Below are 27,832 nucleotides of genomic sequence, written 5' to 3' on the forward strand. Positions count from 1 at the left end.
AGTGCTTCCGCTGAAGGCTGTACCCCATTTGAAGCTCCTGAGGGAATTCCTGCTGCTTCCTGGTTCCAAGCTGGACAGCCAAAAAGTAATTCCTGTTGAATGGTCATTTGTTGCCCTTGCCTCTTGCCAAATATGAGTCAATATACATTCATTTATTTATATAGACTTGCTTCATAACCAGTGCTGGTAGTGAATGTTGTACAAATGTGTCCAAGCATTCTTTCTCTTTTAATATTTCATATAGTGAGTAAATTACCCATTATAGACCCATTTTAATATTTCATATAGTGTGCCAATGACCCTTTCCAATAGATAAATTCAGTTCATATTGTTTGGCTCACTGTCTACCTCCTTTTGCTCTGTTGCTAGAGTGATAGAAATAACAATTTCCAATACATCTCTCTAAAACAACTATGTTCAATGAGTGTCCAAGGCACATTTGTTTTTTATTTATGCATGCATGCATGATGTTGTAGGCAGTCACTGCTGTGCAATTAAAAAATATATTACATTTTATTAAATTATTTATTATTATTGGCCTATGCTTGTGATATCAACTAGTTTCAGACAAACATCACATTAAAAGAACATGCCAAAATATGATTAAATGCTTCAAAACAAAAGTTTGGCTCAAGACTAGGATGACACTGATGAGCAGAACATTTCCAGAGAACTCTTCACCAGCAGGAAATGTCTTTCTAGTTCAACAGTTTGTGTAAACACTGGCCCTCCAGCATTGAGAAATTTATGTCATTTAATAACTTTTTTCCTTCTTCAGGGAGAGTGAACATAGCCTACTCCTCTGTATCATAGAACTCCATTTAAAGGAACAGGGTAGTAGACAAAACATGTGAAAACAGGTTGAAGAAATGTTTGTCCAGCAATCTGTTCCACTAGTGAAGTGTTTTATATTCGGATTTGTGTTTTTTGTTTGTTTTTTAAAAGAATGCTCACCAAGCCTTTATAATATATTTTAAAATGTAAGGAATTTTCACCTGACAGTCCTCAATTCACATGATCCTTCAGAAAACATTCAAATGTGTAAATTTAAATTTTGTTATTGCCATTCAGTTATTAATAATAGTTATTATTATTGTTGTTACATTCCGCCAATGGTGACCCATACTCAGAATTTGTGCTCTGCATTTAACCCATCCAAAGTGTACACACACACACACGCACGCACACACGGAGCAGTGGGCAGCCATTTATGCTGCAGCACCCGAGGAGCAGTTGGGGGTTCGATACCTTGCTCAAGGGCACCCAAGTCGTGGTATTGTCGGCCCAACATTCGAACCCACAACCCCTAGGGTTAGAAATCAAACTCTCTAACCAACAGACCACAACTTCCTCACAAAGCAATTATCATCAAAGTAAAAAGCTGCAGCTGTTATAAGATAAACTATTGTTGTATAACATGTACAATATAATATTTTGTTGTGAAAACCATGATGCATTTTGTTTCAGGGTTATTTGATGAAAAGTACAAAAGAACATGAACTACTTGAAATAGAAATCTTTTTGTATGATTATAAATGTCATTTTTACTTGCGCTAAACTTGTGAATGTGTATCATGGTTTTCACAAAAACATCAACCAGCAAAAACTATTTTCAGCATTGATAAGAAGAAAACGTTCCTGAGCACGAAATCTGCATATTATGTCATTTCTGAAGGATCACGTGACACTGTAGACTGGAGGAATGACTGCCGAAAAATACAATTTCAAAAAAGAGAACAGATAAATAATCAATTATAATAACATTTCTCAATATTACTGTTTCACTTATTTTTTCATCCAATAAATACAGCATTGGTGAACATGAAATACTTATTTATTTAAAAAAAAAACATAATAATTCCAGTCTTTTGACCAGTAGTGTGTTAAACAAAGAACTGTTATGACATAACATTCTGAAATGTAGAAACACATTCACACACAATTTGCGGTTTGCACTTGAACTGTATTTCTCCTAAAACTCATGACTGCATAAAAACTGATCACAGGCAGCTGTCCCAACATCTCTGCACATTATAGCACATTATATTGTGGTCTGGCTAATGTATTACAGCCTCTATTCATAAATTTACCAAGCAAATTAGGAAACCATTTATTTAAACATCATACAAAACACAGAAATGAAGTTGCATTTACTTAATTTCTTTCTTATTTATTAACCGTTAACAGCCACATATTACATTTCATTCTAGAACATGATTGTCTGCATTAAATATTTCCTCTCTTTAAAAGCGGATCAAGTGGAGATCTTTGATGTGGTGCGATTCATTCTAGGATTGTCGAACAGTCAAGCACATGTACACATTTGATGAAAGACACGGAGATGAAGCAGAGCCTTAGTGTTTAATCGCTCTATGTCATATCAAAAAGTTAAAAGAACAAAACATGAAGAATATGGTTTCGTCAAGCGACAAACCACTCTTTGAGTTGTCAGTTATACAATGCAAAAAAATACAACTACTTATATATAGAGCTCCGGCAACATAAACACAAGTGTAAAATAGACTTTACGTGTGACTGCAGTACAAAAGCTCTATAAATTACTGTATAAAAAGCAACAAACAAACCTGAAAGCCTGAGGCAAGAGGATCAACCCTCTGCTTTGATAAAAAAAAAGGAGATTTTTTAGTCTCCAAAAAGCTTTTCAAAATGTCTCGCAGTGGCAGGGTGTGAGGGATGGAGTCGGTTTTCACACGACCGTCCGCTCACCTCGACATTTCCTGTAGCTGCCGTAGACGGTGGAGAGCAGATAGACGCCGGCGGTGAGGCAGGCGAAGACAGAGGCAGTGAGGTAGACCTTGTACAAGCAGTGATGTTTGTAGACATCCAGGTTGCAGTAGGAGTTCCTTTGGGTTTTGTAGATCATGATCCCAATGGTGGACAGATACAGCAGAGTGGCGGCAACATCGTGGATGACATTGCTCAACAACCAGCGTTCTCCTCCGAGGACGGGAACGAGGTCCTGCTTGTCCAGAAGCGTGAGGATGAAGATGGCTAACGTGAGGAGCCAGAAAAGCACGGCCACAAACAGCACAAAGTGAATGGAGCCCTCATACTTGTTGGCAGCGATGGTGACCCAAAGCCCGGCTCCCAGGAGGATCTGGAGGACCCGTACAATCCCGATAAAGCTCTTGAGGAATTCCAGGAAACTTCTCTTCACCTGTGGCTGAGGGGGCATCTCCTCTTTTTGTTGAAAAAGACTTTCTCCTGGAGGTCAGGGTGGGCACTGTTTGCCACAAACAGAGAAACGAGGAGAGGTAAGGAGCGGCTGATAAGGGTTTTGGAGGAGGAGAACCCTGCAAATGCACACAGAGGGATTCTTCTACTCGGCCCGGGGTTTTGAAATGACTTCTGTTTGTCGGTCTCTTCCGTTTCCTGTGGTAACAGTTGAGTCATCTCTCCCTCCCCCTCTTTCCAAGCAGAGAGCAGGGGGAGAAACAGAACAGAGGGCAGGACTTGAAACACTAAGCCCTTTCTCCTCCTCCTCTTCCTTGTCGTCCATCACTCTCTCAGTCGGCTATAGTTAGAAAATTCCTGTGTGTGCATACAGTGGCCCCAAAAAGTGTTTGGATGCTTTAGCTATACTAAAGCTTGTGAATGCATTTTAATTAAAAGTAAAAAACAACTAACTTGGTGGCATTTATTTTAAACAAGGCATGTTAGGATAAATAATTCTCACAAAAGAAAAACATTTATTATAACAGAGTAAGTATTTGCTTATTTTCTAATTGTCATCATTGTTGGGAGCTTTTTTAATAGTCACCTTTTCTTAGCAGAAAATACCCTAGAAAAGTTCTGAGAAAATGTTTAGCCTCATTTGCTTTTAAATGCCATTTTTTATGGGGTTATATTTCTAAATACATTACATAAAAACATTGAAAAACATGTTTTACACTATTGTTACAGTTTCTTATACTGAACAAGGCTGCATTTATTATATCAAAAATACACTTAAAGGCATAGTTCACACAAAAATGAAAATTGTCATCATTTACTCACCCTTCATGTTGTTTCAAACCTGTTGCTTTCTTATGCTGAACATAAAATAAGATATTTTGAAGATGCCATTGACTACCATAGTAGAAAAAAAAGTACTATGAAAGTCAATGGCAACCACCAGCTGTTTGATTGCAGCAATCTTCAAAATATCGTCTTTTATGTTCAATATAAGAAAACAACTCATGCAGGTTTGGGATGACATGAGGGTAATTAAATGACAGAATTTTCATTTTTGGTAGAACTATCCCTTTAAGATTACAGATATTTTCTATTTTAATATATTTACATATATTCTTGTGATGACAAAGCTGAATTTTCAGCATCATTACTCTAGTTTTCAGAGTCACATGGTCCTTCAGAAATCATTCTAATAAGCTGATTTGCTGCTCAAGAAACATTTATTCATGTCATGAATAAATGACATGTAAATCATGTAAAACTGTCACCTTTGATCAATTTAAAGCATCCTTGCTGCTTAAAGTATGAATTTCTTCATAAATAAATAAATAATTTTGTTAACATCGTACTATTGAATGTGTTTACTTTGTTGTTGTTTTGTTTTTTGTTTTTTTGTTTTGCAAAGATTGAAATATGTACTTAGGACAATGATATTTTTCATAAATGTTAGTTTGGGACATGTTGTCATATTTTATAGAATTTTATACAATTTAGAAATTATAATACCACTGGCAAAAACAAAATGTTTAATTTTTGTTGTTGTTGTTGTTGTTTTTCTGTAAATGTGGATACAAAGCTTATAATAAACATTTTAATGGCAGCTTTCCACTGTGGCAACTTGCCTCACAAGCTGTGTACAAGAAATGGCTTTTAGATACATTTATAAATAAACCTGAGAAATATTTACCAGAAATAAAGTGACATCTAGCCCCAGTTAAATCTAAAACAAAGCATTATGGGATCTCCAAGCTTATAATTTAAATCTGCATCAAAGTGCGTATTTGCCTCTCATTTTTTTCTCATTGACAGTATTCTGCGTTTCTCAAACACACTGATCCAAAATAGATTTCCATAAGCCACTTTTGGACGGCAATATATTTCTGGGGAAAATCCATGAAATGCACTACATCATCCTTCCATATATTCAGGCTTTGTGATAGAGAAATATGCTTCAGATTTGACTTGTGCACTCAGACCATGATAGAAGCAAGAATGTGGGATCCTTTAGTTTTTTTCCAAACTAAACAGTCTTATCACCGCTGGTATGTTGCATCCATGAAATCAGTGTTTTTCATGGTCCATGACCAAGGTCTGGCAGCTGAAATGAGAGGCTGATGCCCTTACGTCAGTGAATACAGACACACCCATCAAACAACGTGGCCATGTTAGTGCGCCGCCCCTTTAAAGAATCTGGCCACAGAGAGACCCAGTGGGCGGGGTAAGTTTTAGATTTACATTCTCATTGGGTGATTTATTTTGTTTCCTGCTGGCAGAAGAAATAATGAATAACTGTAAAGAGAGTCCGCTGCAAACAGAGAAAAGATGCGATATTGTGTAACTGAATCAATCCTCTAATGCACACAATACCATGAAACAATCATTTACACATAATGTGCTATGACGAATCATGATCCCAGAGACCTAATTTATTAAAGATATCTTGAATCTTTCAGGAAAGATGAAGATCATCTTATGTGTTACAAACACATTTAGATTCATGAACTTGGTTTCAGATCTTAAAATTAACCATATAATCTCTTCATTCTAATGTTTACACCACATTTCCTTTACAAATTTGAGTTAAAGTGGTGGCCAAAAGCATTAGTATTCTCACCAGCTAAAAATTATTTTAAGTCAGTTGTTTCTGTCGTTTGCTGTAGTGTCTCAGTGTGGAAATATCACGTTTCCAAACATTCATTTTGCCATAACCCAGTGAGATTTTTGTTTGCACAAAGGAATCTGACAACAGCCAGCGCTCCACACAGAGATCTGATCTCATCATCATCCAATATGTCTGGAATGTCATTCCAGGCAGACTGGATGATGATGAGATCAGATCTCTGACTTAAAATGAATAACATTTTTTAGCTAGTGAAAATACTAGTGTTGTAATCATTTTGGCCCCCACTGTAATTTGTTTTTGAAAACATCTGTCTGTATATAAATTAAAGCACTACTAAAACATCCTGCTAAAAGCCAAAGTTTTCAGTAACACTCTCTGATATACAGAAGTCATATGAGGTTGCCTGTAACGCTCCTCTTGTGCTTCCTGTGAGAAATAGCTCAGAGGACATTGCACCACACAAAGTATGCAAAAGTTCTAAGAGCATCACTGAATGTAAACTGAACATCACAGGAAGGTTACTCTTTCTAAAGCATTAGAAGCTATTCAAAACGGAACCAAATACTGCAAGAAATTGTGCAAGTGCAATTTTTTTTTTAAACCACTAAAAACTAATTTGATCCCACATACAGCTTGAAAAACTGACAAATCTGGCTCTTTGCTATGGTGAACAAGTACAATATGAAATCAAAGAATAACAATAAAAGATGCTGTAAATTTACAGGGTTTAGTAATATGACCCATTCATTAATTGTTGTTTAGTCTTTTAACTCATAAATTGTTATCTCTGAAAAAGTTTTTCTCTCTCTCTTATTCTGGTCATTAAAAAGTTAATTGCAAGAAAAGGCCTGCATGGTGGTTAGGTCAGTTAATTTAAGTTCAAGTAAGTCCTAAATATTTTGGAGAAAAAGGCCATAGTATCCTCTTCCTGCAATCTTCCGGCCAATGTTTATTTCTCAAAAATAAAATAAAGTTAAATGTGTCCCAGTCAGGGCGCTACAAATATACACTGCAAAATTTCAGTTTTAAAGTTTGCTGTCTGGATTGTTGCAACACAATCGAATATCTACAGTGTTATGTATCCTCAACCAGATATCATTCTCTTAATCGTGTATAATACAAACAGAGAAGAAAGGAGTAATAAGGACTTCGCATCTGTGATCAGGTTTGTGTTTATGATGGATCTTGCCACTAGATGGCAGTCTATGTAAACGTAAAGCAGGTTTCTTGAAAATTTCGACTAAGGCTGAGGTGCTGTTCCCACAATGTAATGTGATTCATGTCTATTTTACATGTGGCAAATGATCCAGAAGTAACATCAGCCATGGTTTTGGGTCAAGGTTTGGTTTGAGCCTGAGATCAGTACTGACACAAAACTACTTCTGTACACAATCTGCACAAAAATCTGCACGAAAGAAAAAACACTTGAATGCTACTTGCTGAATTAAATGTGCAACATGATAAACTCACAATATCACTCTCTAAAAAGCTTATCCATACATACAGTTTTAAATATAACATTTATTTTCAAAGACAATGCAGATAACCCAACACGCAACTCAATAATAAAAACAGAATACTAAAAATAGGAACTGAATCCCTTCAGCAATATAAATTCTATGTACGTTGATATACATGCAGTGTTACATAAGTAATAGAGAACAAGCTTGCAGCTCCATTCTGACTGGCCTGGCTTTTACTTATCCATTTTAAAACAAAAAGGACTTGGTTGCTACAATAAGCCATTCTGGAAGAATGTAGGATGGCAATGTTTATTGGCATTTAATACTTAAACAGCAAAGTAAACAACATATCCTTAAAACTATATATCACTGCTTTGTGTGCACACATTTTCTACTAATGTCATCGGTTTTGTCTGTACAAGTGCCTGATGAACCAGTACTTGAGTTATCAACATTGGAAATGATTGCCTTAAAGGGATAGTTCACCCAAAAATTAAAATTCTGTCATCATTTACTTACCCTTATGTCGTTCCAAACCTGTATGAGCTGATTTCTTATGTTGAACATAAAAGAAGATATTTTGAAGATTGCTGGTAATCGTGGTTGCCTTTTTTTGATATCTTATTTTATGTTAAGCATAAGAAAGCAACTCATGCAGGTATAGAGCAACATTAGGCTGAGTAAATGATTTTCATTTTTGGATGAACTATCCCTTAAAAAAGGGATCTGATGAGGAGAGAAGGACCTCTAACGGTGAACTAGAGAAGGTGCAGGTGTTAATGTGATGAAGTTTCAGGCATCTGCTCTCATTCAAGTATTTGATATATCCACGGGCTTGTAAAACATTTGTGCTAATCAGGTCAATGGCCAAACTCTTCTTGTCTTGTCTCATCTTATTAATGAAGACGTGGCATATATTTCATGTATTTCATATTTTATTATCATCAGATATTAGTTTTAGCTCGACAACGTCTCACCTTCGTCACAGAAAAAAATGTTCATTAATGAATATTTTTCATCTTCGTCTTCATTAACGAAATTAGCACTGTTTTGCACAATCCTTCCAGAGGGACACAAAGCCTTCTATCTGCTCCTAGGACCAGACTAAAGCAAAGGAGTCATTGAGTATTTTCCTCCATTTCAGCTATAGTGAAGAATAATAATAATAAAAAAAACAATTCTAACCCATTAGTCAGAATAGTCTGCACTGCTATCTTTACATCTATAGCAGGCCTCAAATTCCAAATACATTGCATATGATGGAACTCTACATAACTTACAGATTCTCTGGAAACGGCATTAAATATTAACTCCACTGATGGTCTACTGATCTCTGATGCTACCTTAACAAGTTCTGGGAAGTAGAGAGGCTGGTATAGACCCCATACAGTGCTCTCTCTCTCTCTCTCTCTCTCTCTCTCTCCCTCCCTTACGGTCTGACTCTGCTGGTTCTAAGAGGTCTATATTTATCCCGAGAGAAAGAGAAGGAGTAGTGACTGCAGAAGGCCTGCAGTGCTAAATACATCCCTCCCATCACTTTATGCCAATGCCCATATTTTCTCACAGGAACATAGAATGGGATGAACGTTTCATGTCATACCATTTAAATGTCTAATTTTCCTCCTGTGTTTAATAGGCTAGTCTTTATTCCAAATATGTCATCTAATGAGCATTGCTTTGGGGACGAAGCACGGATGAAAACAGTCAAGAAGAATAAAATAAAGCCTCTGTGGATTTTTATGTGGATTTAGCTGGCGGGGTAAAATATGCAGTTATACATGTGTGCATGCATTCAAACCAGCACACACCCACATAAAACACACATACTACATACTTGTGCTTCTAGGTTTGAAGAACAACTGAGATGAAGTGACAGCATTGAGAAGAGAAAAGGGAAGGAGAACAGATGAAGATCTTCTGAAGGGGTGTCATGTGGAACAGTACCACGCTGTACTATGAGCCTTCAAGGAAAAAAATACACTCTCTGTAACTACTATCCAGGTTGCCATAGCAGCTAATACAGAAACTAGCAAATCTCAGAAAGTAGATTTACAGTATTAATTTGATGTAATCACAGTTATTGTGAATCTGATATGAGATACTTGGGGCAAATTTTGCTGTAACGAGTGTCTCAATGCATCTTTACACAACTGGGTTAAATCTGCTTTGTGTCTGCTCAAAAGTCTGTTTAGGGACGTAATGCTGCATAAAAGTCATACTAAATTATGCCAGCTCTGACCCACATCAGTCCCTAAGTATATGGATCATTGCTGTGCAAATGGATTTATGCACCTCTGAGCAGCATTAAAGGGTTTGTTCACCTGAGAAATTCCTCCATCTTCTACTCACCCTCGTGACTTTCCTCTTTCAGAATAATCCAGTCGGAGTTATATAAAAAATTGTCCTTGCTCTTCCAAGCCTTTCAGTGTGGTAGACGGTGTTTGTTGTCAACAGTTCAGAAGACATGAAATAAAGTGCACACATCTGTGATAAAACGTCCCTCACATGGCTCAGTCGAGTGGGGGTGAATAAAGGCCCCCAGTAGCAAATCCATGCGTTTTTTTTTTTTGTAACATAAATATCCAGATTTCAAACGTAGTAAACAATTTTTGATTACAAATACCATTATTAAGCAGTAGCTATAACACAACAGCAAGGTTCACCTACTCTTTCTTCATCCATATTGCTTTTCTGAATAAAGGATACTAGGCCTTGTCTCTAGACATCGCGGGAGACTAGGCTATGTCTCCAAACATCGCAATGCAGGCCCATGCTTCAAAATATTCAGTGACTGCTAGGCGCAGTAAAGCTTTACACCATACTTTGTATACTCACCAGCTTCCTTGGCCACATTGTCCATGCAATCCAGATGAAATAAAGCATCCAAGGCCTCCAAAAGATTTTCCAACCTATCTCACTCCAGTCAGGTGGATACCAGTATCCCAATAATATCAGTTTGTTTATAACCAATACAATATGAAAGTAAAATTTATATTCTAGCACTAATATTCCATATATAATCATTTTAAGCTAATCCTTTTCCAAGTCTCAACCAGTTAAAAACAGCTGTTAAGAGAGTTGTAGTGAGCGATATATACAGCAGGTGGCAGGAGGGTGGAAAGATGAAAAGTCATTATATATAGAGTCGAACCAAAAATTATTCAGACACCAGATATTATTTTATTTTTATTTTTTTACTAGTGGGTGCAGGACACTATAGTTCACTTATGTAAGTGAGGATAGCAAAATAAAGTTAACCGTGACATATTATACCCCAAATTCTTCAAATTCCAAGTACATCATACAGAGGACTACCAGTAAAATCAAATTTTAAAAAATATATATTCAGACACTTTGAACTAATCATGTTTTGCTTTAATCGCTAATGCAACCTTGTTACACCACAGAATAACAAACAAAATTAAGCATTGATTGGTAATTGGTCGACCTTAATTGGTATTATCTAATTGAGCACTTACATTTAACAGCTAGCAGCTTACAGCTATTCAATCTAATTCATTACATACCTAAAATATCTGACATTATCAAGATGAATTTGTTCTGATACAATTTAACTCTGAGTTCTTGTCATATCTTATTATATTACCATTTTCTAAACTATAGTGAATAAACTGTGATAATGTGAGAAATGTTGAAGATGTCTGAATAATTTTGGTTTGACTAATATATATATATATATATATATACACACACACACACACACACACACACACACACACAGATGGGAGTTGACTGTCATTGGAATACACTATATCACTGTATACAGTATGGCAAGGAAATATCACTATAGTCTGCATAAGGCAATAAAGCTGTAGCCTGTAGCCTAAGTATCGAAACTGGTTTGAAAGTGGTCTGTTTCTGACAGAGAGCCATTTCAGCCTGACAGAGTCCTTGATCAACGTCAAAAATGAACCCACTCATCCATGAGGGAGTATGTATTGAACTGGAAATGGCTTCTGCTACTTCCAGACCAAAAGAAAACAGCTTATAATTTGACAGAACAAGTCAGAAAAAAGAATAATGCATGTCCGCTTAGGGCTTTCAGAGCAACGGATGTTAAAAGAAAATAATTTTATTCCACATTCAAGGCCCACACTGTGAAAATGCCCAGCAGACTTCAAAGGTAATTTTCTCCTTTGACTTGCCCCTCCACCGGCCTGATGCATTCCCACAGGAATGCCTAAACACACACACACACATGCTTGTTTATTTTCCCACACACATATTTCTGGATACACACATCACCACAACTTTCTTTTCTCAGAGCACAGTCCACCTCTCACCTCTCCACACACACACACATTCGAAAACAAGAGCACGTAATATTCTCTAAAAGTACTGGCCGTGAAATTAGAAGATGTCTGCATGTGACAAGCATTTGGACACACAGAGCTCACGGCTCGGCCCTGGGAGTCCAATTATCCCCCAGCCTACCCTGACATATCAACACAACTATGCAAAACAAAGCTTTGTGACAGTTTGGCTCAATTCCCACTGCTGAGAGCACCAGATTGCGTCTTTTTGAATCTCTTTTAAGGCACATTTCTCTCTCTGTGTCTCTCTACACTATATATATATATATATGAAATAAAATTATTATGATTATTGTTTTCCTGATAATAACCCTTAGAACATGTAACATTTTTGTGACCAAAAAGAGAGAGAGAGACTTATATATATTCAAATATTTAACATCAGCATTGTACTCGGTGGAGTTCACAAAGAAGTCGAGGTTCTCGGCTGATTTAACATGTCTTTCAGTGTTTCTCGGTCTTCGTTTCTCTCTCCCTGACAGCATATCATCAGCCACGCTCAGCTTTGTGTCACTTGTGAACCTCACATGAGGAGGGGGATCAGTGTAGCAGTGATACTCCAGGGCTCTGATACACACCATCCTGCTCTTATAATCTTACACTTCAGCTCAGAGAGTAGAGGCCTTTCACCATGCATACCTCCATGCATTAAATATTACATAATAAATATTTACACAAGCTCGGTGTTTACATTACGCTGTTGGATTATGCGATGGAGGAAGCACATTTCTTGAAACATGCAAGATGTTGTTTGTACTGAATGTTTTCTGAGTGAAATTTGAGGGAAATCTTAGTGCTGGTGTTAAGTTAGAAGTTTGGAATTTTGTATATTTGGAAATTATTTCAAAGAGAACCCAATCAAACAATTGATACACAAATACTTTGTCATTTATTTTTCTGGAAAATCATCCAACATTATCGGCAGGGGCGGAGCCAGAAGATGTAAACATTCGGGGCTTAGCCCAAACCTAGGGGGCTGCAGGGGTGTACTCCGCAGGGGAGATTTTTCCCCCCATTTATGTCAGCTAAATGCACTATTTTTCAGGCTGTTTGAGATAACAGAATGCCTAAAAATCTATACACTATCTGGGAAAATGATGGTTACTCAGAAAAAAAAATATTCACCCAGTAGAGCCTACAAACTATTTTGTATTTAATTGTTCTCCAGCTATATTTCTCAATTAATCTATCTTCTTATCCCACTAATGTGCCGAGAACAGTTGTAAAACATGCCCTGAAATAACTTAGCATTTGATACATTGGGATATATTGCTTTTGAATCTCTCTCTGGCCGGTGAGGTTTGCTGTTACGAGTTCCTTTTAAAAAAAATTGTTATGTCCATAATGTTAATTTCAGGCGGTTAGTCAGTGAGCTCGCTGCGACGGCGGTGAAATAAAAAGCCCACCAGCCCCTAATGACAACGACGAAGAAGATGATATATATTCTTCTTCGTTAGTTTTTATCAGCAGTTGGCAAACAAGCGAAGTGATGCGTGATGCTTTACCGTCCGCCACAACGCACAGTAATAGAGCTTTTGTTTCTTTTTTTTTGCCGCTCCAGTCTGAGAGACTGAGAGGAAATGAAACAAAGTTGAAGTTATTTTAAAAAAGCTAAAAGATTCGGGGCTTTTGACAAAACATTCGGGGCTTAAGCCCCATTAGCCACCCCCCCGCTCCGCCCCTGATTATCGGTGAGTGACAAAAGAATGTGTGAATTTATGAAGAACTTATGAATTCACTTATGCCTGTCTCTTGGTACATATTGAATTCTTCTGCACATATAACTATCTGCTGCCTAAACAATAGGGTGAAAAGGTTTGAGACCGAAAAAATTGTTTGTTCACTTTGCTTCATTAGAATTTTGGAATAAACCTAGTAGAACACAGCACAAAAGTGCTAGGTCACTTACATATATAAAATAAGCAAATTTTTGGCTATGGTTATGTGAATTCATTTGTGCAGAAGCACAAGATGCTCTTTGGAGCATCTCAAATCATCCTGGTGAACAAACTTGGAGAGTTCATACAGCTTTAAAGAAAAATAAAGTAAAATATAAAATGAACAAAACAAACCAAATGCTAAAACATTATTTAAAAATCTTTAAAAATCTCTTCAATTAATCCAGAATGCGGCTGCAAGATTAGTCTTCAACAAGCCGAAAAGAATATACTGGCTTCCAATAGCTGCTCACATAAAATTCAAGGCATTCATTTTTGCTTACAAAACCACCAAAGGCTCTAACTCTAAGCACTCTCTATTCTAATTCTATTTTATCTATGTATATTATATAAAAAAATAAGAAATAAATGAAAATAAAAACAACACTTGACCCTCACTTGCACTCTCTATACTTTTATTCTACTTGTTTTCTGTTCATTTATTATAAAAATGACCCTCTAACACAATCCTCTATTATTTTTATATTCTTTAGACGTTTTTTCTATTATTTCGATTTTTATTTTGAAAAAGACCCTCTAACACTAGCATTCCCTATTTTTTTCTTGTTTTTCTCTTTTTTTCTTTTTGTATTATATCCTTTTATTTTTTATTTTAACCTGAGAATTGTTATGCATATAATGCATAGTTACATTTCAAAAGACTTTGTACCCCTACATATGCACATATATACTGCATATTTCAATACTTCATATTTAGTGAAACACCATCTTAGTTCACCTCTTCTCCTCTTGGTCTACTTGGTCTCTACACTTCACTGCTTTTCGATTTTGTACCCAGAGTCCTCTGATTCTGCCTGTCCTGGTTTCCTTTAATCTCTGTTCATAAAGAAGACCCTATCAGAGAAGGCCTCAATAAATTATAGTTGCTCTGGACCCTCTTTTTTTTTTTGGCACTGCAGGCCACCTCAATTTATAGTGCAGAAACATTGCCTGTTCTTCATTCAGGAGTTATCAAATTCAGCGGTTTAAAAATAAACATGAGCTTCGTACTAGCCAATATAGCTCTGTATATAAACACAAATTTCATACCTGAGTCAAAATCAACACTGAACAACTGCACAGAGAGCTGTTCTCTCACCTTTCAAAAGAAAAGATTAGAACTTTTAGATTGCAAAAGTGTGACCACATGGTTACTGACTATTAACCTGTTGCTGCATTCACATCATTAAATATGCATATTTTAATATGGATGTGTTCTGTAATACCAGATTAGCATTTTTTTGTGCTACAGTAGCTGCACATGCTACCATAAAATATAAATAAAAAAATAATAGAAATAAATAACGGATGTGTGAAAATGTGCATAATTCTTAGTTCGAGGTTAACTTGACAACTTTCAGTGATTTCCACCAGCACTGAAGCACAGCTCCCATTATTTCTAGTCAGATTAGTTGTGTAGTTGTATATGTATGATGCATGTTTTCACTGCCTCAGAGCTGAACACGGATGCTGGGTTTTGGACTCAAGAGCCAGCCGAGAGCCCATCAGCAGACAGCGTCTTCGGTTACATGGCAACAGGAAAAGCTGGTGACCTAAATACAAGACCAGCCACATCAAGAAATGTAGGACGAAAACATAGCCACAATAGACAAGCTTTAATTTATGTCTTTAAATATGGGTGTAAAGGGTCTGCTGTGAACTCAACACACAAGCCAAAGCTTTTCTACTTCTCCTTACAACAAGCTGCTTTGTTAAACGAGACAAAAGATAATATACAATAAACAAGCATGATATAGCCCAAATTAAAAATAATAAATAGACAATAACTGCACCCAAACAGGATGTACCCTCTTCAGTTTTGATTCTAATAAGAATAGTCACCATGAAAACTGTTTGTGACATAGATTGGCTACAATACAGCCTTGTGGGTGGGTTTCTGTGGGAAACAGCAAGAACATTTCATCCTACCTTCTCACATAGTTTCAACCGTCATAATTCTGACCAGCTTCAATAGACAAGCTAGATCAGACTCGTTCTACACGTGGGAACTATGGCTTTTTGGCTCTGAAAGAATGAAAGCTATACCTCATTCTTTGAAATAATGTTTGAGGGAGACTGTGGCAAACTCAAGATTTTTATCAAATTCGAATGACAGATCTTTTCTATTCCTTTTATCCCTATATTACAGCATTTGATTTGATACAATAATGGGGACGCTGTGTTTTTCTTGCTGAAAAACAGACATGAGCTGGATAAATTGCGAGCTCTTAAGATGTCATCTATTTTTAGCCTCTAAATAGCGCTTGTACCATATAATAAGGACACAATGATTTTTATTGTGTAAACTGCTCAGTGGAAAAATGATAAGGAGGAAGTGTCCACTGAAAACAACACAGAGGATAGTAATATGATGAATTATTCTTTCCTGCTGCTCATATTTTGTTTGGAGACTTTCTAAAACTTTGTTCCTCTGCATTTTCTACTCTGAGTCTTTACTCAGAGGACCATCATATTGTTTTTCTATCTACTGTATTTATACTGAGCTAATGATATTTTTAATCTACCTAACCTAACCCCCCAAAGAAACACTTTCATTAAGACATCGTTTAGCATATTCATTAAGCTTTTTTGCACGAAATAGTAGATTTTTTTTTTTTTTTTTTTCCTTTTCATTAAATGTAATAATACAGGTCATTTCAAGGGACAGTCTGTAGACAAACAGTGCAACAAACAGTAATTTTGTTAGAGAAACATCTATTATCTAAAAGACTTCATTTTTTTCTAAAATATTTCATTTGTGTTTCCTAGAAAAATAACAAGGGACATTATTTTATGATTGCAATAATAATAATAATAATAATAATAATAATAATAATAATAATAATAATAATAATAACTCAAATGAATGTTTCAAGAACGTTATTATTTAGTTCCCAAATATAACCAAACAGGAACCAAATACTTACATTAAGGGAAAGTTCTTTGTTTGGTTTGGTTATGGAAATATGCTATAGTTAAATTTAGAGTATTAGCAGTCTTTGTTGACATTTCATCCGCAAAAGGTGGATAAAGACTTAGTTACCTACTCTTTTCTATAATATATGCTTCTGACTAACTTTTATCATTATTATAAAATGTTTGCAATCCTGTTAAAACCTACAGACTGAAAAAAAATGGCTTAGAAACTATTTTCACTTAGACATTGATAGTAAATTTCACAAAGATTTACAATTTACAAAGAAACGACAAGTAACACATTCCATTAAACATGACTGAAAAGTATATTATAAGGTATAAAAGTATAAAAGTGTATATACTGAAAAGTACAAATAATTGCTTTCTTTTATATATATATATTTTAAAATGTAATTTATTCCTGAGATCAAAGCTAAATTTTCAGCCTCGTTACTTCAGCCTTCAGTGTCACATGATCTTTTAGAAATCATTCTAATATGCTGATAGATAGATAGATAGATAGATAGATATAGATAGATAGATAGATAGATAGATAGATAGATAGATAGATAGATAGATAGGAACTATAAAAATAAATACTTTTATTTAGCAAGGATGCATTCAAATTGATCATGATAATGACATTTATGATGTTACAAAAGATTTCTATTACAGATAAATACTGTTCTACTGTTTTCAACATAATAATAATAATAATACAGTTTAGAAGCAAATCAGAATATTAGAATGATTTCTGAAGGATCATTTGACTGGAGAAATGATGCTCAAATTGCATCATTGGAATAAATTACCATTTAAAATATATTCAAATAGAAAACAGTCATTTTGAATAGTAAAAATATTTCAGAATGTTACTGTTCTTGCTGTACTTTGGATCAAATCAATGCAGACTTGGTGAGCAGAAGAGTATTCTTAAAAATAAATACAAATAAAATCAAATCTGACAAAATCTGCTCAAAAACTTTTGACTAGTAGTGTACTTGCATTAAGAAATAACTCTCCGTGTACTTCGAACTTAGACCTAAATTGCTAAGAGGCCTACGAGTTTGGTCAAAACCCTGAATAATATCTTCGATCATTTCGATTTGCTGTGACTTTGAACAGGTGGACCGTCTTTCCCCACAAGTTTTACAGTCCAGTAAAACATGCAGCACGAAACTGCATCCACCGTCAGATGGCGCTGTGGTTCTGAGAAACCGCTGGAGGGGTGACAGCTGATACTATCTGAAAAGCTGTACATGCCATGGCTGGAGCGTGCGTGCGAGTGGGTGAGCGGACCATTCCAGTCCGTGTGTCTCTGTGCGTGTGAGCAGTGATCTGCTGTCATTCATGGGGATCATGTATGGAGATGGAGACCTGCTCGGACGGCCCCGGAGGGACTGCATGTGTTACCTGGGACCCCCGACCACCTTGATGCCCATGTAAGAATTTTAAAGAGCACCTATGCATGAGCAGAATACGTGTTGTGTTGAGATGCAGCTTTACTCAGCAACACTTTTGAGTCGTGGCAGATGTAGTAGCTATCTATGTATTCAGGGACTGAGAAAAAAAATAAGCTTCTAAAACAAAGCTCAGTTAGAATCAGTCTTGATGGCAGAAAAAAAAAAACACTGAGCTCTGATTCGCATCTGGGTATTTTTAAAGATTTATTAACAGCTTTTTGAAAGTTAATGCCGATTTATTTTGTCAATAGTATGTAAAGTAGATTTCAAATGCTATTCATTTGAGACTATCTAGGCTAATGCCAGGTTCCTCGCATATGTACTACACTCATGCTTAAAGCATTAGAATAGTCGGAGGGGGGGGGGGGGTTCAAATACTTTGAAGGACTTACCACATTAAACTGTAAAATAAAGTTAGATAGTAAACACGGCATTTGTTGGAAGCTCCAACAGTGGCGTTAATTGTTCCACATGCAAGGAGCGTCAGTGGAGTTGGTGCGCAGCGCTGAAACGCGCACGCCTCCCTGTGGCCATATGGACTGCAGCATAAGAAACGAGCATAACTAATCTGCCATATGCTGTCATATTGCATCTTATTAGTAAAAGCTAATTCACTCGATTCTTATCTATCAAGTTGCGAATGTAACTGCCAGACTCATCGAAGATCATAAACTGATAACTATGGATCAAAAACAGCTTCTGGTTTGTTTGTTTGTTCCAACCCAACATATCAGCTTACAATATTTTAATTAAAACTCGTAGTGGGAGTTTTATTTTTATCATACCGCGAAATTATGTTTTGATGAATGATTTTAGTTTTGTCTTTATTAGACCTATCACTGTTATTTTTAGTAGCCTATTGTTAATTTAACTTAAGAAATGGTCTACACTGGAAAAAAAAACGGTGTAGGATTCACTTTAAAACACTAAGTCAGAAATCTGTCAAAAACACAATCACTCAGAAACTGATTGTGAATTGACAGGTAATTACGAATAAACGGCAAGTAACACATTGTATTATTAAACATAACATTTTAGAAAAACTGAAATAGTATTTTCTTGTAAAACGTACTCCAATAATTTCTGTTTTACAGATTCGAAAAATATTTTTAGTGCACTAAACATTACATAATATTACATTTTATTTCAATTATTTGTGTATTTCACAAATGCATTATCTATACTTTCCATCCAATGATTCGTGGCCTACTGTACCAGTAGAGGGTTACACTGTACGGAGCAGCAGTCATGTCTGGTTATCATCTCTCAGCCCCTCTGCCTCCTCCACTCGCAGTGCCAGTTAGTGGAGGGTGAAGATTCGCGCATCCACCCTCGTTACGCACCGAAACAAAGCTGCGCGCTCGGAAGTCGTTTTACGCGGGGTGTTTCTGTTTGAGAAACACCCTATCCTCTGTTTAAAGAGGTGGACTATCCGAATCCCAATGTAATGAGAAGGGCTGTTCGTGTGCCACGATCTCACTGGCACACCCCACCATCGGTGTCAAGCGCTCGAAGCCAACGCGATTCCAACTTTGTGTTCTTGTCTCCAGCGGAATGCGTAAATCCCCCGAGGTGAGTCCCAGAAGGCTGTCCGACATCAGCCCCCAACTCCGCCAGCTCAAGTACCTGGTGGTGGATGAGTCGATTAAAGAGGACCTGAAGTCATCTCGATCAGTTGAGGACATCAACAGCGCGTCCATCGAGGAGAGGATCTTGAGAATCACGGGCTATTATGGCTACCAGCCGTGGAATGCCGTTTATAAGAGTAAGCAACTCGTTTTTACTAATGAATTGATTGTGTGGAACAGCTGTGAAACATCAAGGTGTTGAGAGTCTCCCAGAGGAACATTTTATTGCTTAGATGTTCTTTCAGAGCTTAGCAGATGGAGTTTCAACGCTGTCTCAAGATGTTTCTCCTAAAATATTATTTTGGAGAAACAAAAATGAGACCCTTGTTGCGATGTAGGAATAATCCAGAGCTACAAAATGAATGCCAGTAGATCAGATCAGTTGGTCTTGGGAATGTTGCATTGAGAATGTTTGAGTTCATAATGAGATGTCAGATTTTTCCTTGCAGAGTTCAATTTTATAATTATTGAGATGATTGTTGATTTGCACTAACACTACGGGTGGAGAACAAACAGAAGTTGAATTGAGCTGGGTTATGACCAGAGCTGGGTGCAATGAATTACAGAGTAATCATTGTGCTTTAATTACTTTCCCCTTTGAAAAAGAACAGTAAGCGATCACTCTTCACTTTTCTGTACTTTAATTAATTCTGATGCAATTGCAGTAAATAGTGTATAGAGTACAGATCAGTTCTACATAAAACAAAATATTTAATATTAATATGTAATAAATATTGTTATGGTTTTTAATGTAACCTCCCTTTAAATATCATGGTGAGTTAAATTTATGCAATTATATATATATATATATATGTGTGTGTGTGTGTGTGTGTGTGTGTGTGTGTGTGTGTGTGTGTGTAATTATTTATTGGAAATAAATACATTCCTTGTATTGTTCAACTGGTCGAGAATGATATGGGATATAGAAATATATTAGTATTAAATAATGCAATATTTTTGAGAGAGTGAGTAATTAGTATAGTTATCTAATTACACTGTTGAAGATGTAATTACTAGCTAGTAATTAATTACCTTTTAGAGTAATTTACCTCCAAAAAGGGATGACACTGTTAGCATAGAGCATAGAGCTGCTTTATAGCTGAATCTAATTTGTTGATAATTGACCAATTTTGCAACATCAAAAGTTATTGATCTGAATTTGAACCTTGATTGAACTGAATCAAGCTAAATAATGACACTGTTGTCTTCTATAGAGCTGCTTACAGCTGAAAGGACTTTGTTTTGTTTTATTATTGATGAACTTTACACAGTTATCGAACTGAATCCAAATCGACACTGAACTGACTTCAGGTGAATAGTGACACTATTGTCTTTATAGAGCTGCTCTGCAGAGTAAAAAAAAAAAAATGCATAATGTTCGGTTTTCTTGTTTATTCATGTGAAACTGCTTTGAAACGAAAGCTACATAATTAAAAGTGACTCAACTTCTGAAACTTCGAAGAAGCCTGCGACTTAAACGGAATCTTGATTTATGAGAGCACATGATTATATATATGCAATCAGCCTGTTGTTTTTGAATTTTGACACTTCAACTATTTGGTTCATAGGAATTGATTGATTGATTGATTGAGGGGCAGTGAGTTATTGCAAATATTGCATAGAACATTGAGACATTTGATGATGCTTAAATCCCTTAAAAAAAAACAGAACTTTTAAGTACAAAATCTTGGCACAGGTGAGGCAGGTGTTTCTGCTTTTCAGATATAAAGAAAAGAGCTTCCCATCCCAATCCTGTTCATCCTCTTTTGTGCGACTGTTCCCTCTAGATAAAGGAGCTGTCTGCATGTTTTGGGACCCACTGTGTGCTCAGAAACAGACACAGTAATGGTTGGTGAGGCTGTATTCTGAGTCTTATAAAACACCATCCATTTGACCTTTCATTGGGACACACCAAGAAATGCTTTTGGCACGATGCATTTAAATTCTGTATTTAACCTTTCATTATTTATTGATCATCACAGGAGTCTTAGCCATAATGAAAAATGTTGTGTGTATATATATATATATATATATATATATATATATATATATATATATATATATATATATATATATATATATACACGTGTATATATATACATATATACACATATATGATTAAACCGTAGATATATTAAAACGATTTAACAAATACCGGTATAAAAAACCGTAGATAGATCGTTCAAAAATAATACAAAATTATTGCACATATTGCATATCGTTTTGGTATTGGTTTATTTTATTTTATTTTATTTTTATATAATGCATTAAATTCACATTTATAAAGTTTAAAATTGTTTTTGAGGCTACTGTATGTTATATGCAAACTGTAGTGGTCAAAGTTTTGATTGGGTTCCCAAAGGTCTCTCAGGTTCAAAACATAGAAAGAGTGATGCGTGAACGGTTCCATTGTCACTATTTTGCCCTTGAGCAAAACACTGAATCATAGTTTGTTCTAGAAAGTCTCTGAAGGAAGTTTACGATACAGTAAGTCACTTTGGATAACATTGCATACAACAATGCGTAATCAGTGTGTATTGAGTAGTACTGCTGTTATTGTTGAATGTCAAATTTAGATGCAGAATTCAGAGTCCTCATTTTCTTGTGTGATCCTCAGTTTGCCGTATGCAGTGTTGTGTATTTACTGCCCAGGCATGCGTGAAATGAGTCCCCTGATTTAAGAGGAAGTGAAATTTAATTGGTAAGAGAGGCTTTCATACATTGGAGACTGAGTCTGTTTAGCTTAATAAAGAGATTAAGATTGTGTGTGTATGTGTGTGTAAATATATATATATATATATATATATATATATATATATATATATATATATATATATATATATATATATATATATATATAAATACATATATAGATGGAAACTCAGGAAAAGTCAAATGTGTGTCATGTACATGATATGTTTGAAGTTGGTTAGATTTTTTAAATGTTTTTGAAAGAAGTCTCTTGTGCTCTTTAAATGCTGCATTTATTTGATCAAAAATACAGTAACTGTAATATTGTGAAATGTTATTATTTTTCTACTGTTATCTATTCCTATGATGGCAAAGCTGAATTGTCAGCATATTATAGTTTTTAGTCTCACTTGATCCTTCGGAAATCATTGTAATATACTGATTTTCTGCTCAAGGAAAAAGTATTATTATTATCATTGTTGAAAACAGTTGTGCTGCTTAATATTCAAAAAGTGTAAAGATGATGATAGAAAGTTCAAAAGAGTTCATTTTAAATATCCTGACTGTCACTTTTGATTTTTGAATGACTGTCAATGCTGTTAGAAAAGTATGAATCATATTTCTGCATCAGAAACAATAGAGTCATGTTAGTGTCTGAGTTTGAATAAAAGAAACTCACTGTAAGACTGAGACAGAGAGAGAGGGCTAGTTTCTTGCACAGCACTGAGCAAAAGCACACCGTTTTCTTGCCTGAGTTGATTTGATAAAGCGCAGAGGTTTCCATCACTGTCAGCCTTACAAGACTGTGATAAATGCTTCTCAAACTTACAAAACAGTGTCTGTTGCCTCTCAGCACTGTAGAGTTACACCCTCTCTGTGCTCCTACATCAGTTTCTGTAAACACTTTGTGCCTGTGACTGTTTGTGTGCTGCAGGGTCTGAAGCTTATTGTAATATTGCCTGTAATGTTTGTGGTCCCATTAGTGTAAGCTGATTCCATTGCAATGATTATTTTCGGACTGAAGAATCAAATTATGTTGGACATATATATTTTTTTAACATGGATTTTAACTTCCAACTGGATTTACTAAATAAAAATTATTGTTCCAAACCTATATGACTTTCTTCTGCTGAACACAAAAGATATTTTGAAGAATGTTGGAAACCAAACTGTTGGTAGCCATTGACTTACATAATATTTTTTTCCATACTTTTGAAGCAGCTGTCCTATAAACACATTAGCAGTGGATTTGCAGATATTTTCAAAGTTGTGAGGCAGCATATTGTGAGCTTTTGTTTCATATCTTTGTCAGTTTTGTATACTTAAGCCTAAATTTTGTGAGTTTTATCTTATGCTACATATTGCACATTTGTGAACTGGGTTTTAATATTTGACTAGAAGCGATGTGTTTGAAAATATGACAGTATCTTTTACAGTTTTAGTCGTAGGTTATATCCTAGACAAACAACTGTCACATTTGTCATTCTCACCCTTCAATCAATCATGGACTGAGAATAAAATTGGACACCAGAGATTGGCTCCAGGGGATGAAGGTCTGTCAGAGGGCAGTGGAGGAAGGCAAAGACATATATTTTTTTCCTTAATGGTCTTTATGCAGACTAGAGGGACACATCTGGAAGCATCTGACAGCTAATAAGCGCACTCTAAATAGATACTCTAAATTCATATTTAATTCCGTTCCTGTCAGGGTTTGGTGGAAATACAACACCCCAAGAAAACATCAAGCAGCTAATCGCAGTTAGGTGAGTCATGCAAGTTCGATTACTGTTTGAAAGTCTGAGTTAGCTCTAAGTGAGGCCTGACAAATAGCATTTTTCATTGGTTTTCAAGGCAACATGAGGCAGCTCACAGAGGTCAAAATGGGCCAAGCGGTCCGTGCCTGAACCACCAGAGCATTAGTCAGCAGAAATAAAGAGAGTGTGTTTTGATGCTGGTTCAGAGCCAAGTGAAACCCATGAGAATCATTGCTTTTGTATTTACAAAGAGAGTTTGTTTAACTCCAACAGAGTTCTGCACTCTGTAATATTCTCTTTCACTGCAGTAAAGCCCTTGGGTTTGGCTCACACAGCTAAGAAGAACTGCTCGGCTTTGGAGAGCTTCCGGCACTTTTCACAAATAGACTGGCTGAAACTATATAAAAAAAAATAATCTCTTTCATTTTCATGGTCAATGAAAGAATGTGCTTAAACTTCAGCAAATGTTGAGGTTACTTAATAATTATATCCATTATTATACAAGCCATTTTAATTTCAGTTCATTTTTATAAGGTTTACTAGTTGAAAATGTAGTTGTTCTAATGAGAAATATTAAATGAAAAGCTAAATGTAATATACAAAATGTAAAAAGATATTATTTTATCAAGGACACATTAAATCAAACATATACACACATACATATATACACATGATCCTTTTAAAGGTGGAAATCTTGCTTTAAAACAGTGTCAAAGTGATTTATTAGCAGATTTTCTACCTGTGTTCTGCAGTCAGAGGTCCTGTAAGGAGATGAACACTTTTATTAACCTCAATACAGTTGCAGAGGAAGAGGAGCTATATATTTTTTTTCTCTGTAACGGTGGGTTATGTAAGGTTGGCTTAATGAATTATTTGTGACATGCATCTGCCACTTTGCATCATCCTGTGCTGCATACATGAGCATTTGAACCTTTTATTGAAGTTCTACCAATTGCTGCATGATGAAACTCCCTTCATTTACTTAGGGAGAGATTATATATTATATAAATTGAATTATAGTTATTTTTAAATTTTTGTTAAACTAATGTAATTGAAAAGTGAATTTGTTTAATTTAGTTTATTCAGAAAATGTAGAAAAGTAGCAATAACTTATCGTGTACAAAAACAATGTAGAAGAGCAGCTGTAACTTATTGTTCTTATTGACAGAAATATTGTCATAAATGACATAACGGAGTTCCAGACTAAAGTTTAAAGGTTGTGTTTTTTTGAAGCTTTGATTGTGTTTACAGTGTGCAATATAACATGTGTTCATGTTTTGCGTGTAAAAAAACAGTATTTTTCACACAATTCACCTGCATACCGCTGTTTTCACTGTCATAAAAACAGGCTGATGTCTTCCTTGTTCTATAAAGTCCCTCCTTCAGAAAAACGTAACGAGTTCTGATTGGGCCAGCGGTTCCTGTGTTGTTATTCGACAGCAGGTTAGCGCACACTGCCCTCCTGGAAACGTGATTGGGTTAGTTTTGAGAAGCAAGTGGGCAGGATTTGTTTTGAAAACCTGGCAATCCTGATCTGCACGTGCTGGAGATGTACTTATAATCACAGAACGCATTTACTGACGAGATGCACATGAAAATCGCTTTCAATTTTTTTGCACAGCCCTACCATCTAGTTAACAAAGCTTAACAGCGTTGCCCTTTGTGTAATAAGTTAGAGAAACTGTTAAACGCACCAACTTAAATAATAAAATACACTTACCGGTTGTGGTCCATAAACAACGCCTTCTACAGACAAAGAGGGAACTGCTCCATCTTTCAAGAATAATCTTTGTGTGAATCCGGCATGAAAATAACAGCGTTTCGACAACATGGCGCCAAACATAAACGCAACTCTTCCTTCTTCTCCGTCGGAGCACAACAAGACCACGCCCCCTTTTTTGTGTATTCCTGTGGGCGGAGGAAGTTTTAGTGTTTTAGTGACGTCATTACTGCAGGAAGTAGAGGGCTGTAGTCCAAACGGGTCATTCGATGTAGGCGAATTCTGTTAAATAAAATATCTCTCTTGGCATTGAACTTTGAGGTTTAGAATTTTACAGATATTATATATACTCTAACAACAACATTACACACTAACTAAAGTTTGAAACATGGTATCACGAAGAACGGGACCTTTAAAGGAATAGTTCACCCCCAAAATAAGTGATCTCCTCCTTTACCATAGAGTGTATGAGTTCCATTGTATGAACAAAAAACTTAGTAATTGATCCTAGATTTTTCATTTTTAGTTGAACTATCCCTTTCAAAGCATTTATATTCCATATGTTTGGATATTCCGATTGCCTTCATTACAGCCCACAACAGAAGCCCGTCTGCCCTTTTGTACTTTTTCCACTCTTTTAACAGACTTTATTTACTCTGCAACTGAATCCAGTTATTGTGCTGCAAATAACGCTGTTTTCGATTTCTCTCATCAGTTCTTGGTTTGATGGAGTGGAATTAGCCTGTAGGTGAATTGGAGTGCTAATGTAATCGCAGTCTTACTCTGTTGCTGTGGTGCTCTTGAGCACAGCAGCATCACTCCAGGCTACGCCAGGGGAATCCATCCTTGCAATTAGTGTTCTGTGAGTCACTTTAGATAAAAAGCAGTCACTCAGTAATAACTAACTAGCAAGCCAATGAAAGACTAAATGCAAAACTCCATTAAATGTGTCATTAGCAGTAATGTAAACAAATAGAGATGCTAACAGAGGGTTTACAAGTAGACAATTTAGTGCTTGTGTCCCCAGTATCACTGAAATGCGAGACTTTAATGTTTTTTGCATGTTTCTAATTCTCATAGAGGTCTGTGTGTAGGAGGATCACCAGAGCAATGTATGACCAATAACATGAATCATTCTGAAGTACAATACTCATCAGTTTATTCTGAAATTCCTATGTGTTTGAAAGTATGTAGTATTAAGTTTTTGTCTTGATTCGCAGCTGATCTGAATGATCAATTATAAACCAATTTATCTCATTTGTTGTGCTCATTATAGGACTAGCTTATATATCTTGGCTCATATGATATAAAATGGTTCATGGCTAAAAATGAAATAGCAGAAAATTGCCTCGGATATGATTAACTTGTACAGTCATGAATTATGTACTGGGGTCTTGAGGGGATAGACTGGGAAAAGATTATCGCATGACTTGTCTGTCAGCTTCTTGGGGCATGATCTGCCTCAGTGTTTTATTTATTTATTTAAGTACGAAACAGACTTAAAACATTGTAGCTGAAATCTAAGCTTAATATAGTAAAACACATCTGCAGAAAAGCAGAAAAACTAGACTGTGGAGAAATACGACAGGAATAAATTAACAGGGTTGTGCTGTTATATTCAAACATAAAAGCTAGTTAAAGATGTGCATTTAATATTTATAAATTATGAGTTTTAGCAATTTATAAAGTTATTTTAGTGCAAAGCTTGTTGAGTGGAAGTGATGGTTGCTGAAATGCTGGCAAAAATGTGAGAGACGGCAGATAAAATGCCTGCTTAAAATTATTATAAGAGAAACGTGTAACAGGAATTAACATAACCAAAGTGATTACAAAGTGACATTAACTTAAAACATTATTTAGAGCTTATCCTCTTTTTATTTGTATTTTTTTATTTTTTTCCCAAAATTTTTAATGCATAATTCACCCAAATTTTGTCATTTACTCAACCTCATGTTGTTCTAAAACTTAATGACTTGCTTTCTTCTGTGAAGCATTTAAGAATATTTTTGACATTTTATTTTATTTTTATTTAGAAAAATCCAATATCAAAGTCAAATGTGTGTAACAACATGAGTGTGAATAAATGATGACAATTTTCATTTTTGGGG

The 27,832-nt window shown here is 35.7% G+C and overlaps 2 protein-coding genes across 2 annotated transcripts in view; one reads left to right on the forward strand and one right to left on the reverse strand.

Moving 5' to 3' along the window:
* Positions 1-2,081: 2,081 nt before the first annotated feature.
* Positions 2,082-3,345, reverse strand: LOC113092391 (MARVEL domain-containing protein 1). The gene has a single exon (XM_026257981.1). It carries the CDS (start codon positions 3,194-3,196, stop codon positions 2,708-2,710), a length of 489 nt encoding a protein of 162 aa, XP_026113766.1. The 5' UTR covers positions 3,197-3,345; the 3' UTR covers positions 2,082-2,707.
* A 14,405-nt stretch (positions 3,346-17,750) lies between these two features.
* LOC113092388 (putative thiamine transporter SLC35F3) overlaps positions 17,751-27,832 on the forward strand; it is a 47,147-nt gene continuing 37,065 nt past the window's right edge. Inside the window, exons 1-2 of the mRNA XM_026257978.1 lie at positions 17,751-17,910; positions 19,482-19,696. Of these exons, the coding sequence (XP_026113763.1) occupies positions 17,819-17,910; positions 19,482-19,696 (307 nt within the window). The 5' untranslated portion in view covers positions 17,751-17,818. The remainder of the gene's footprint in view (positions 17,911-19,481; positions 19,697-27,832) is intronic.

This window comes from Carassius auratus, unplaced genomic scaffold, assembly GCF_003368295.1.
Source record: "Carassius auratus strain Wakin unplaced genomic scaffold, ASM336829v1 scaf_tig00214575, whole genome shotgun sequence".
In the NCBI taxonomy this organism is placed as follows: Eukaryota; Metazoa; Chordata; class Actinopteri; order Cypriniformes; family Cyprinidae; genus Carassius; species Carassius auratus.